The sequence below is a fragment of the Amphiprion ocellaris genome, chromosome 17, assembly GCF_022539595.1.
Source record: "Amphiprion ocellaris isolate individual 3 ecotype Okinawa chromosome 17, ASM2253959v1, whole genome shotgun sequence".
Classification (NCBI taxonomy): domain Eukaryota; kingdom Metazoa; phylum Chordata; class Actinopteri; family Pomacentridae; genus Amphiprion; species Amphiprion ocellaris.
Window position 1 is genome coordinate 17542775 of NC_072782.1, and position 14195 is coordinate 17556969.

Below are 14195 nucleotides of genomic sequence, written 5' to 3' on the forward strand. Positions count from 1 at the left end.
TGCTTTACTGTTAGTCTTCTAAGCTATATCCATCCTTCCCCACAACTTTTCACATGACACTTTCTCTTCTTGCTCTTTGATTTTTTTTTCCTTGCAAACCTCACAATAATCCACAACCACCCCCGTTCTCTGTTAACCCGTATCACACTCCCCTCCTTACCAATCCTCCCTCGCCTCCCACCCTGCCTTGCATGCGTCACCCATACTCTCAGTTCTCGTTACTCAGGGTGAATGGAGCCAAGCTCTCTGTCATCCCCTCTGGTGATAGACCAGATTACTCAGAGTATTTATACATGAGCTGCCTGCTTCTATAGCTGTGTGAAGGCTGTGTGGGAGGCTGACAACCGCTTGGTTGTGCATACCTCACGTGAGTGTGGGCGTGTGCGTACATGCACCCGTTATTTTAATGAGTTTGAGATAGCGGAATAACTGACCACTCCTCATTTGAGTTAACTTTTGACATATTTTGAAAGGTACTTCAGAAAAGTTGCTTCATTATTATATAATAAAGAAGTATTGAGGATTTTTTTTTTTTTTTTTTTTTAACCATGGTGGGCAAAAAAATCATATTTTGAGTATCTCTAAAATAGCGTCACCTGCTTTGCACCATCGAAGAAAAAGCATGTGTGGTCACACATGCAAAAATATATACATGTGAGAACATGACAATGGGTTATATTCAAATTTCACAGAGCAAATAAAAATATTGGCAATGCGCCTGGTAACACAGTCCAACACAAACATGTGCTTTCACCCAAGCGTAGACTGCACTGTTGAGGTGCTGGCTGTCACCTATTTACAACTCAGTTGGCCTGTCATGTTACGCGGTGAATGGGCTCTGAGATTATGTGCTGTTGCAGCACTCAGATTAAGACAGGAGGGAGGAAAAGTCACATTCTCTCCATGCTCCAAAGAACAAAGCCTCTGTTGACCAGGGCACATTCCACAGTGTGTACTGCTCTTGGTGAAAACCTTTTCTGGCTCGTGCATCTCCTTATTTTTTGCTGTAGAGACAGTTTTGGATGAAACTAGTCAAGTACATGGATTTCCAAAATAATGGCTGATTCATTTGCTGCTTTTTTTCCCTGTGCATTTCTATCCTCTGCTTCAACCCAAATGGGGATGCAGCATAGCCATAATGTTGAACAGCTACTCATTTTGCATACCTATGGGAATGGTAGAATCTGAAAACTGATTTTTCCCACCACAAGAAAAACAAAGTTGGTATTCTTTGGGATATTGGGTAAAAACTTGAAAAGAAAGTATAAATCATGCGTCCATTTTTTTTTTATTATTCATAAATCATTTATGCCATGTTTTCATTCACTAAGTCATTGTTAGTGATCAGGTGCAATGTATACGCATATTTAAGGACACACTGGCAGCGCAAAACCTAGGAAGAAATAATCGGTTTGACTGTGGATGATGCAGCTGATGGCTGTTTTGAGAGGTCCTTCTACAGAAATGCCCCTGCACTACAGAGCTGTTATAAATCTGCTGATGCTGCTGGGACACTGCAGTGTCCTTCAGACCAGATTCTGAATTGCCTATTTATTTATAAGTATAGTTCCCTAAATGAGTTTCCATGTTAAAGGGAAACTCCAGTATTTTTCAACCTTGTGTAATATTCATTATGAGAGTTTTCTCACTGCCTCCACTTTGGAGATGGGAAATGCATCCTACAGCAAGAACAATGTTGATCAGGGCAAGAGGGAATACTTCCTACTGTTTTCCAGCAAATTTATCAGATATCATACCACGCTGTAGCTGTTAAGAGAAACTGAATTGCAGGTTTTGAGCAATTAGTCACTACTCCTCTTAAGTCTGTGGTCTGTGTTTCACAAATCTCAACAACAATTTCTGCATTTGAGCTGGCAAGTAAAATCTTGTTATGACTAATAATCATATTGGAGGAATTGGTAAATATTGGGATTTCCCTTTGTTGAGGGACCTGAGGGATTTGTCAGTACACACAAACCAACGACTTGTCATAGCTGTTGGATCAGATCCCATTCCTAATGTATTGGACTCCCCCGCACTAAAGTAAAATACTGTATTATGTGTCATTTTGAATCTCCACTGGTCCACCAAGTCAATAAACAGACTAGAACAGTTTGCTGTGAAAATGTATTAAATGGGAATTATTTCCCTCATTTTCTTGTTGACACTGCTGCCGTATGTTCTGTTTTGACCTGCTCTTTTCAAATGAAATGTGTGACTATATCATTTCTGTCCAGACAAAGCTTGAGCCATTTTTGACAATGTGTTTTGAAATGTTATCTGATCACTGAGATTGATCTGTCTGGGTTTAAATGAGTATTATTTTTGCGCTGTACTAAAAACATTAAATACATGTTACATAGGAAAAATGGAGAGAAAAAAAAGGAGAATCCAAACACTGTCTCATATGTCTACCTCCGTATGGCCTCCTCATACTCTACTCCCTTCACATATCTTTCTGTTTTCCCTCCCCAGTGCCTAAGGATGTCCAAGCGGAGCTTGTTTGTTCGCCTGGTGCCGTGCCGCTGCTTGCGGGGTGAGGAGGAGACGGTAACATCGCTAGACTACTCCCACTGCAGCCTGGAGACTGTTCCTAAGGAGATCTTTAGCTTTGAGAAGACCCTGCAGGAACTCTACCTCGATGCCAACCAGATCGAGGAGCTGCCTAAAGTAAGGCACGCAGAGTGACATATAGAAACTTTTAATGCCCACTGCTTTGCTGCTAAAAGCTTTAGGATGATGCAGTTGGACTTTATAGAAATAAGAACACTTGAAGATCTAATTTTACACTGTATATCATATGTCAACTTTACATGACTGTAAATTATCTTACTCTTTAACGTACTGTGTTTGTCTCTCTCTGCCAGCAACTGTTTAACTGCCAGTTACTTAACCGACTGAGCATGCCAGATAATGACCTAACAGTGTTGCCGGCAGCGATCGCAAACCTCATCAATCTCAGGGAGCTTGATGTCAGCAAAAACAGTAAGCAAAAATGACTTTTTCTTTGTGATTTCATTGTGCGTCTTAATCCTTTCCTAAGAAATGTTTCTCAGGTTAGACGTCTTTTTGATGGACAGGTTAAATGAGTCATATAAAACTGTGACATCACTGCTTGTCATTACTGCTGTTGACATTCTGAGAAAAAAAAAATGGGCAGACAGTTTCATAATTGATACCATGTTTAGATTCCTTCAGTGATATTCAGAGGTACAATGCAACTGAATGTTTCGTTTACCACGTTACGTCACAGAATTGCATGCCTCAGAACCTCTGATGTGATGGATAAAGTAAACAAGCCCAGACCTGCAGTATAGCACGCAGTCTCCATAGTGCAGTGTAACAGCAGGGACAAAACAGAACTACTGCAGATGAAGTGTCGTTGCTGGTTCTCACATAATCTCTGTGCAAGGTGCTCAACTGAAAATGTCCTGTCAGCAGTTTCATAGAATGGGAAGTGACAGTATTTTATTGCTTTAATCAATATTTCCTGTTTAATTAAAACCTTCTTCTCTCTGTGCTGCTCTAGTCTGATATTTTAAAGAGTAAACAGCTGCAGAGTAAAGTGTCTGACGCTTGACTGTTCAATAAGCAGCTGCACATAGATTCATTTAGGCGTTGGTAAACCTTCAAACATTTCAGTGTTAGGATAACTTTCTGTTGCGTATTCTTTACAAAGGGTTGTGCTTCAAACTATGATGTGTAGTTAGCCTCAAAACAGGACATGTGCATAGAACAGTGTCCATAAGTGAAAAAGCGTCCATTCGAGGGAACATTTCTGCTCCGTATTCATATACGTGGTCCTGAAAGCACAGGGCTGTGATGAGCTTGAGGTAAATTGTCTCTACATGCTCAAAGGTCTCTTAAAACATACTCGCTTATCAAGTTTCCTTTTGAGACTTTAGTAAGCAAAAGTAACAATACCACAGTGTAAAAAAAAAAAAAACTCTGTAAAAGGCACACATTCAAATTTTCACTTGGGTAAAAGTATGGAAGTATCATCAAAATAAGTAGCATCAAAATATACTGAAAGTACCAAAAGTCATGCTTTGTGTGTTTGCAAGGGGGTACCTGTCTCATGAATTTTGCCATCCACCAAAATCCACAAGGAGCTGTCCACAGAACAAAGACGCCAACTGGGCATGTGCTAGTAAAGCAAGTGGTCTTTAAACAGTTCTTTGGTATGAGGAGAGACAGTGCATTGAAATTCTCAGCCATTCACACCTTTTATAATTCAAGTTGTAAAGGAAGTTGTCACTGCAGGGGCTTTGATGCCCAAACAGAGTGGGGAGTTCTAGATTTTTGAGAAATCCGGTGCTGTTTTCACCCACTGTGCATGCTACACATGAGGAGTAATCACTGGCACATTGCTATATCCCAGTCTGTAAGTAGCTGCTCAAACCTATAATATATTGCCTTGTGTGTTTTTCTGTGTTCAACATGAGGAGCAATGCAACTCTGGCCCTTATTCAGAATAGTCAGTTTCTGAATAATGTATATTACATTATTGGATTTTTAATTATTATTGTTGTATTAATGTGTTTATTACTCTAATATTGTTGCTGGTAAAGTTGAAGCTGATTTGAGTATTTTCTGCTGGATAGTTTGCAAATTTCCTTCTTAGGAGCAATGAATTTTTCTCATAATCTCATAATGAGGCATCACTGCAGGACATTCCAACAGTAATGCATTTTAATGTATCGTGTCGATTACGCATTTCCACATTGCGATATTGTCACTTTCATTTAACCACCAGGTCTGATTACTTCTTCCACCACTGGAGAGTGTGGGTTTTGAATGTGACTAATCAAAGATGCACAGTTATCAGCCACTTTCCCACCTCCAAAGTCTTCAAAATCATTTTGAAGAGTGACTGAGTGTTGAGCAGTTGCGAGCACACAGGGACAGTTGAACTCACGCTTGTCCACAGCCCCGTGCTTTCAGGATCGCGTTTGTGCAAGCGGAACAGATATGCTCCCTCACGAGGATGGTTTTCCACTCATGGATACTGTTCTGTGTCGTATCACGTGCATGTGTCTGGATTTCATGTCCACAGGTTATATCAAACACATTGTCACAGCACAACATGAACCTAAACAATGCAACGTTATTCTTGTGCTTCCCTAAAAAGACGTTAATCTCTGTAAACTAAATGACAGGTGCTACTCTGCAGCTTAATGTACCAGATGATGGCTTGTCATCAGAACAGAAAAGAAGAAATCCTACTCAGCAAAACTCTTTCATGTATAAAGAAAGGTTAAAAAGGTGATTCTAATATAAATGAATGAGTGCAGTAGCAGCCTAGATTAAACAGATGTTGATGGATGTAGTGGTGTATTCATGAACCAGGGCCGTATGTGCCATGTTTACATTAAAAGCAGCTTATCCTTCTACTCAAAGCACTCTAGGGTAAGTGTTTTGGACACAAAACAAAGTGAGTGAAAATAAACCTTGAGAGTTGGTCACATCCTCTTTCCTGCAGTTCACACATTGTAGATGTTTAGTAAGAACTTGAAGACTATCACTCAGTGGGCTTTCTTTTTTTCTTCTTCCTTTCTTGCTTTTTTATTATGTCCGTTCGAGCACTCCTCTCTATGGTTGTTTACAGAGGAAAGGTGTAGAGCCACTCTTAATGTACCTTGAGCACTCACCATTCAGACAGAAAGCCTCCCTGCTTCTACTCACCATCCACCTGTGTTTAACATTCACAAAGCTTCTTTTACTAAACACAATCAAGCTGGCTCGCGTTTTCCTTCATCTTTTTTACTGGACAGGAGTCATTTGTTTTCTGTCAGTGATAATGAAACAGTTGAGATACAGCACACAGATGTTCAGTTATCGCATTTCTAAACCACTGATGCTAATTTTGGGATTTGTGTTTTTTTTTTTTTCTAGGTATCCAGGAGTTTCCAGAAAACATTAAGAATTGCAAAGTCCTAGCTATTGTAGAAGCCAGTGTGAATCCCATATCCAAGTAAGTATTCTAATAAAATACAGCTCTGAAAAGCACATAAAAGTTTTTCAGGCCTAATTAACTACATTTGGGTTTAATGCTGCACTTGAATTCTTTTTTTGAGCAGTCTGACACTGCAGTAGTTTTAAGGTTTTGTGTGAGCGATGTGATTCATGCTCTTGTACTGTATGTGTTGTCAGGCTCCCAGAAGGCTTCACTCAGCTGCTTAGTCTGACGCAGCTCTACCTGAACGATGCCTTCCTAGAGTTCCTTCCAGCCAGCTTTGGCAGGTCAGTTTTGGTCTTCAATTTGGATAGGGAGGAAGTTGTTTGCAGAAATACTCAACTGTGCATTTATTCTTTATACTGTGGCGTTAAATTTTTGTATTGTGTGAATCCATGACGCTGGCATGGCTGTGATAGCAAGAGGTGTATCTAAATGTGGGCATGATTTAGTGCTTGGCATTAAAATAATTACAGTATCTATCCGTGAATGACACTTTATCAATAGCAGTAAGAAAATTGGTCCATAGAATGTTGAGTAGTTTCACTTGGATACATTAGATGCAAATCGCCATGAAAGCACATGATTGTATGAACAAATCCCAAATGACACATAAACACTCTATATTACTTTGTTAATAGTGGTTCAAATTAAAATTAATTGTTATGCAAATCATCAACTGAAATAATCCATTTTATCATGACAATTTGTTTTGCTATATCACCCTGTTAGTATAATTGTAGGATTATGGGCTGTGTAGTTTAGACATTATGTGAAATTCAGATCTTATAAAAGCATCCAATAAAATCTTGGGCCTTAACATGAGCCTTAACTTCCTGCAGCAAAGGTCAGAAATACCAAAAAATGTCACATAATTAAAATAACGATGCTGGCTTGATGAGGTGAACCATCAAGAGAGATTTCTCTTCACTGTACAGTTTGCAGTGGAGCTGGGTGAAATGTTGATAAAATATTGAATATGACATAAGACTAGCTTATGTCATCTGCACATTATAGTGATGATATTGATGTACTGAAGTGATTGGACATTAATGAAATGATTTTCTGTTCGTCAGCGTCACTAAGCCCTTGCATGCAACGGTATATAGTATACACACATATTTGAGGACCACACATCTTACATGCATGTTTCACTTGATGACCAGATTGTATCAACTGTTATCTATATATGTGATGTCAAATTATTGCAGTGGTGTGCTTAATTTATCCTGTTTCCTAATTTTAAATCGCAATGCTTCAACAGACTCTGCCCTTTTAGGATGTTTCATTTTCGCAAAGGTCAAACTCATTGATTCGTCAAACCCACAGGATTAGTCATGGCTTTTATTGTTTGTAGTTTACACAACAGTTAGTGTTGAGCCTTCTGATTACACAAAACATGTGATGCGAGATGCCCACGTAGGTGTTAGCCCCAATCCTCCTATTTCCTCTTATGAACACACCTCTAGTGCTGTCTGTATGGCCATCCTGCTCAACTGCTATTTTAACTCGAGAGAAAATTACATTAGACCTTTTTTGTTGAGTTAATTAAAGATAAAACAGTCATGTAGCTACTCATCGTAGCTGGTTAATAGGAGATAAGCTAACCAAGAAAATTATGGTCCCTAAGGTTCAAGACCATTACAGTACAGTATTCCTGTAGGGTAAATATATGGCATGGTCAAGAAGTTAAAATGAATAAAGGTTACTACAGGATGTAGTTGCACATGTCATTTAAAGTTCCTAATAATAATGACACTGACTTTTTCCTGGTTGCAGGTTGACCAAACTACAGATCTTGGAGTTGAGGGAGAACCAGTTAAAGATGTTGCCAAAGTAGGTGATTTTTACGTCACGAATGTTCCAAACATCGAACGTACAGAATGTTAATTTCTATTACAAAACAAAAGAGTAATGTCACAGTGAGGTTCATGCTTGTGTCATGAAGCGTGTCAAGAATTTTTTTACCCCAGCTTCCTCGCTGTTTCCTTCCTCCTAAAACCCCTGCAGCGTCTCTGCTGTGTTTTTTTTTTGTTTTTTGTTTTTTTTCAGTCGGTTCTCTCTCCACACCTCTAACTGTAGTATTAAATTCCACTGTGTTACATAAGAGCCCCCTTTACTTGGCCGCTTGCTGTGACAGGTTTTATAATCCTCTACTGAGACATTGGTGAGGGTTATTTCACCGTTTGCAGAGGAAAACAGTGCCGCCGGGAGACTAAACGTCCTACAAATATTAGAGAAAGCTCCAGGTGACTGTGGGGGAAGTCACTTTCTCTTTTTGTCTCCAGTTGTTTCTTCTCTCTTTCTCTCATGCTTCACTTGCTGTATTGTTTTATGTCCTTCCATTTCCTCTGCAAAGCTGCATTTCCTTATTGCTTTTTTGTCCTTCCTCCCTTTTCCTCACTTTGGCTGAGTTTCTTTTTTGTTATCTCACTCACTGTCTGTTTTTTTGAATTATTTTTCACGGACCGACAGTCCAGCAGCTGTGTAAAGTAGAGTGCAGGAGCTAAGAGCAGATCCCCTTTTCTTGCTGTGTTTATGTGACAGAGGCCAGACCTGTTAAAGGCTGGAGCGCTGACAAAGAAAAGGACTAATGATTGGGAAGGTTGCCAGAGCAACACACAAGCATTTCAGAGATGTAAACAAATGTGTGTGTGCACAAAGAGGCGCTGCAGAAGTCTATTCAGGGTTTCCATATAGAAAAGTGCAGCCTCTTTTCTCTCTCTTTTTCCCAGTTCATAGACACACACGGAGCACATGCATAAACCAAATGTTTCTCTGTGTTTTAAAAAGGCTGCTGTGTTCCTCACAACTTGGGGTCATAAGCCTTAGAGGGGTTTTTTCAACTGGTGAACTCACTTTCTAGATGAGCCAGCACAGCTCATTCTTACCCCTTTCAGCTCACATGGGGGTTCTTGCCAACTTTTAGGTAAGAATGTGACAAAGTTGGCTCTTACTCAGTTTTATAGACATAATTAATGTTTTCGCATTGCACCAAACCACCAAAGGACCTAAAACATATTCATAATTTGTGCCGTATGTCTGACATTCTTATTTTAAGAGAAGGACCTACAAACCAAAACATACAGGTTGGTGGGCCTCAGCTTTCCATTACTGTACTCATATTTGAAGGAAACACAGTTCGTTCCTGCTGAGAAAAGGTCATCATATCTGTTCCCAAACAGCACAAAGTACGTTTCCATTTCATCTCCTTTCATGGTCTCTTGCTTTGGTTATAATGTGGAATAATTTTATTGAATTTCACTCTCAGGAAACCTTTGATATGAAATCCACATCTAACAAGTTCAGAGTTGATTTGTTTATCACAATTCTTTACCATGGCAGACTTCCACAGTTTAAAAACTTGACTCCAGTGAATTTTGTGAGAAGCTCAGAGGGACACATTTCCATCAAAGACACAGCAACAGTCGAAAGATCAAGTGCACTATGTATTGTGTTTTGCTATTGTTCCTACTTCACAGTTTTGAGACAAATGAAGTTGATTCAAAAGAAGGAAATTGTAGGTTTCGTGATCTCAGTGTTTTGCTGCAGTCATTAAGGGTTAAATGCCCTGAAAGACATTGAATAATCTGATTCTGAATAAAGAGTTATACTCTGTTGATGCACATAATGTGAAATTAGCTTTTATAAGAATATTTCATCTGCATTCTTTCTATTACTAATGATCACTTTAACCTAGTCAAAACTATAGTGAAAGCAGCTGAATAGTCCTGTTTTTTATCCGCTTGTTTACAGTGAGCAGAGAATGCGAGCCTGTGACCTGAATGTGGAGAGAAAATTCTGGAGCAAGGCTTAGGGCTAGCATACGTCACGTTTTCCATTATTTAAAGCATATTTCTGTCATGCCTGAGCTCCCAATGGTATTTATTTCCACATAAAATTATTCAGTGAAAGGAGCAAAGCCAGAGCATGTGTGCTGTTTAAAATGTAACATGAAAATCGACTGATAATCTTAACAAGGGGGAAAAAAGGAAAGTTTGTTTTGGCTTGCTTTTTGAAGCACATGGTCCACAAATCACAGAGGTGCAGTTGAGTGTTTTCTATTGATTTTCAAGTGCCAGCACGCAGTTTTCCACTTATTACTACCTGCACTGATTTTTAGTATCCTTGTGTGTCTACAGAAGCATGCAGAAGCTCACACAGCTGGAGAGGTTGGACCTGGGGAGTAATGAGTTCACTGAAGTGGTGAGTATCTGTCAGTCTGTCTGTCAGTGCCCAGGGCTCTACCTCTGTTATGTCGACCTCACCGCCTCCCTCCTTAATTTGTTCCCTCTCCGTGTCTTTCATGTTTAAAAGAAAGTATTGTGTCTTTTTCAGCGCACGTAAGGAAACTCATTTGTTTTCACCAAGAGATGAAAGCATTCATTAAAAACCTCCTCTGGTGAAAATACAGTTTTTCACCTTGTTAACATAGGCATATGGTGTTTCTTTATATGCTGGAAGGCACATCATGAGTTAAATAAACAGTCAACACAATGGCCGAGCATTTACGCCTTGAAACTGCAGTGTACTAGTAAGTTTCAAAAATATGGATTCACACTTGCAACATTTCATACATAGCAAACATAAGGAACTCATCCTGTAAACTTTCTGTATCATTATCCTTCTTCAGAATCAGTTTCTAGTTCAAAAAAAATTACGCAGCACAAAATAGTTTTACAGATCTTGAGCAAAGTCAAAGGTGAGCTGGTGTGTTCAAGCTGCAGCGAGTGAGAGGAGGTGAGTGGAGAAAGAGGCTGTGACTTTATAGATCCATACATTCTAAAGGAGGCAATGGTATAGAGTTACATTTAAGTCATTTCAAAGCAGGAAAGGCCTAATTGTAATGGAAAAATAGTGTAAACATCAAACTTAGATTGAAACCTCTTAACACTCCTCTCTGTGTATCAATTACCAGAGAGGATCTTTAGTACATGATAATCTCAGTGGAACAAATTAATTGCACGATGATTCATTTTCTCTTTATGTATTAACCTCTTGATCTTGTTCCTGCCCAACAGGCACACACACACACACACACACACACACACACACACACACACACACACACACACACACACACACACACACACACACACACACAAACACTCACACATACTGTACATACCTCTACCACTTAACCTTCTTTCTCCTCTCTACATGTGTAGCCTGAGGTGTTGGAGCAGCTGACTGGAATCAAGGAACTGTGGATGGACGGAAACAGACTGACATTTTTACCTGGGGTATAATTTAAAGTCGTTCCTATATACACTCTCTCAGTGATTGCTGTGCCCTAAAACATCGTCTTGAGATTATTTTCCTTGATTTTTCAAACAACTTGTCTACTTAAATCTTCATCAGAGTGAACTCCAGTCAGTTTAGATCAGACTTTTAGCTCTTGAAAACCAGCAGGGACGGAGCTGCAGTTTGGAAATGACTCTCTTACTGGATGAAGACAGTTTTACTGAAAAAAAAAATGCTGACTTTTGGCCTTACAGATGTCCCAATAGCAACTAGAAAAAAAGCTGCAGCTGTGAAGCAATGATTTTTGTTAAACATAATTAATTCATAATGATGTGTTTATGGTCAGAATTTGTTACATGAGATTCTTTTTTCATCCGAATGACCAGCTTGTTTGTAACTAGGTCATAATAAAAGCATTAGTTCAGCTGCCAGCATTTCAACAGCATCAGCTGTAATCACAGTCTGGCCTTTTATAAGCAATGACATTCATCAAGCACATGAACCAAGCTAGTAACTGCAACTGTTTTTCTTCATATAAAATGTACATTTTCAGTTGTAAAAAATGCAGCAATGTGACCTACTTTGGGATAATATCATGTCTAGGATGCATCTGCAAACCCCAAAGAAATGATTTTACCTGCCTGCTGAGGATGTTTTTGGGATTGTCTTAATCCACTGTTTCTTTGATCATCTAAAACTGCTTAGTAAATGCAAGCATGCCTGATGAGATATCTGGGAATCTTCAGTGTCATTTTCATGTATGTGCCCTTTTATCTGTTCAGATGCTGGGGACGCTAAAAGAACTGGTATATCTAGATGTGTCGAAGAACAACTTGGAGATGGTGGATGAACAAATCTGCGGCTGTGAGAGTCTACAGGACCTGCTGCTGTCCAACAACGCCCTCACACAGCTTCCTGGCTCCATTGGTGAAGATTACAGCTCACACACAGACACATCTTAATTTTAGAGAATCTGTTATGAAACACCTCAACTTTCTTTTAGCTGTTGCCAATTTATTTTTAATTTCTGGGTCCATTCCTGCGTTTGTGTTGTGGTGATCTAATTCCTGTGTAGCTGAAACACATTTTCATGACACCTTTCAAAAATCTTTCTTTATAAAACACTTGGAAATACTAATGTATCTCCTAAGTGCTGCTTCTTTTTTTCTTTCCCCTTTTAGTTCCTTTTGTCTTCATGGAAAAATATAAATCGAGAATGAGTAAATGAAACTTGAATTACATTTGAATCTGACCAAGCTGGCAAAGTTATTATGTCCTTATGCGTGCTATATCAAGGACAAAACTTTAATTTTATCCCTTTGACCAAACAGTGTTTTTAGAAATTAAGACCAAACTATTATCAGATGAGTCCAGATGCATACTGCTGTCAATATCAGGCTTGATTACTACTAAACCTATTACTGTACTGATGACAGTATGATTGAATGTAATTAACTGCCGTAATGGATATTCCTGTTTGTGGTGCAACAGCAAGTGATAATCAATAACTCCTATGAGCTGCTGTATGCATCTCTCTAATCCGATCTTTCTGTTTCCTGCTTTTTCTCTTTATTTGTTTAGGCTCCCTGAAGAAACTGACTGCACTCAAAGTGGATGAAAACCAGCTGATGTACTTACCAGACTCCATTGGAGGGTGAGTGTTACATCAGTAGCTTTAGTATTGCTGGAATAAACCTTGAGATCAGTGGATTATTGTGCTGTTTTTATCTGCAGACCACTGATCTCATAAAACGTCTGTCTGGATAATTCAGATATTCCTATTAAACATAATGTGTTCCAGCACTTTATTTGTTTTGGTCTAAGGCTGATGATGTTGAGTAACTTGGTATTAGCCATGATTATAAAGACTGAATGACAATAATTGAAAATCATGACTACGACTCTGCCTCACTGATTTATTGAGGTTTGCATTATTGTGGAGGGGTTGCTGGTAATCTTGGGCCAGATGAACCTCAGATTTATTACTGATACATTAAATCAGCCGTATCCTTTCTCAAGCGATCTGCAGCAGGCAGGTAAACCCAGCAGCCGACAGCCGCTGAGGCCGTACTGAGCGAGATCGGTCCACATGCTGACCCTCCAACTACTCTGAATCATTGTGGTCCAGCACAAAGATTAGACTCCATTTAATCCATCTGTGATTCTAAAAAAAGACAGACAAAAAAACTGTTCAGTCCTAATGTCCATGTGAGAGACAAATCTACATCAGCTGAGAAATACTGTTGTAGCTGTACAGTTTTGTTTTTTATTTATTGTTTCCAAACACTATCAATCATCCCTTATGTTAGTATGTGTCTCCTTCTGTACTTTGACACAGATTATGTTACAAAGCCTATGGTTTAGTTTAATCCCATGCAAGGATTTTAGCTTTAGCAAGCAGATTTTTTTCATTTATATGTAACTGATTTTATTCAGTGCATTGCTGGTGCACTGTGTTCTTTTCCTCTGGTTTGTATTTGCCAAGGACAGGTCAAATCCTGTGTTTTTGACTTTGGTGCTGTTGCAACACAGTAGCTCTTCTGCGGGTCCGACTCCCATTTCATTCACATGAATCCCCTGAGTGCATTTGCATTTTCCATTCATCAGAAGTCCCTGGCTGCATTGCACTTCTGTGACAACGAAGCTTTTGAGATGCATCAGTGTCATAGTAAATGTATTCAAGTGTTTCACGGTTACTGTAGCATACCATCACCCTCTCTGGGTCAAATGTGATCTCAGTTCTTGTTGAAAGAGTTTGCTGATTTCTAAAATCTGTCACTGTATTGGTGTTAAATTAGTTTCGAAACAAGTGCACATAGAACTGTGGCACATTGCAGATGGTACAAACGTACAGAACAGTATCTGCAAGTAGAAAACCATCCTGGCAAGCGAGAATTTCTGCTACATATGCACAAGTGTAGTCCCACGAGTACTGGACTGTCACAAGTACACACTCAGGCCTCAAAGGAACGAAGACATCAATCACTCTTCATAC

General features: G+C 39.2%; 1 protein-coding gene across 3 annotated transcripts in view; it reads left to right on the forward strand.

Moving 5' to 3' along the window:
- The window catches only part of erbin (erbb2 interacting protein), a 56572-nt gene that overhangs the window by 23857 nt on the left and 18520 nt on the right, over nt 1-14195 (forward strand). For all 3 annotated transcript variants that reach the window (XM_023266642.3, XM_023266645.3, XM_023266644.3), the window contains exons 3-11: nt 2476-2670; nt 2868-2985; nt 5896-5974; nt 6154-6243; nt 7736-7792; nt 10099-10162; nt 11125-11199; nt 11983-12127; nt 12782-12854. In XM_023266642.3, coding sequence (XP_023122410.2) covers nt 2485-2670; nt 2868-2985; nt 5896-5974; nt 6154-6243; nt 7736-7792; nt 10099-10162; nt 11125-11199; nt 11983-12127; nt 12782-12854 — 887 coding nt within the window. In that variant the 5' untranslated portion in view covers nt 2476-2484. The remainder of the gene's footprint in view (nt 1-2475; nt 2671-2867; nt 2986-5895; nt 5975-6153; nt 6244-7735; nt 7793-10098; nt 10163-11124; nt 11200-11982; nt 12128-12781; nt 12855-14195) is intronic.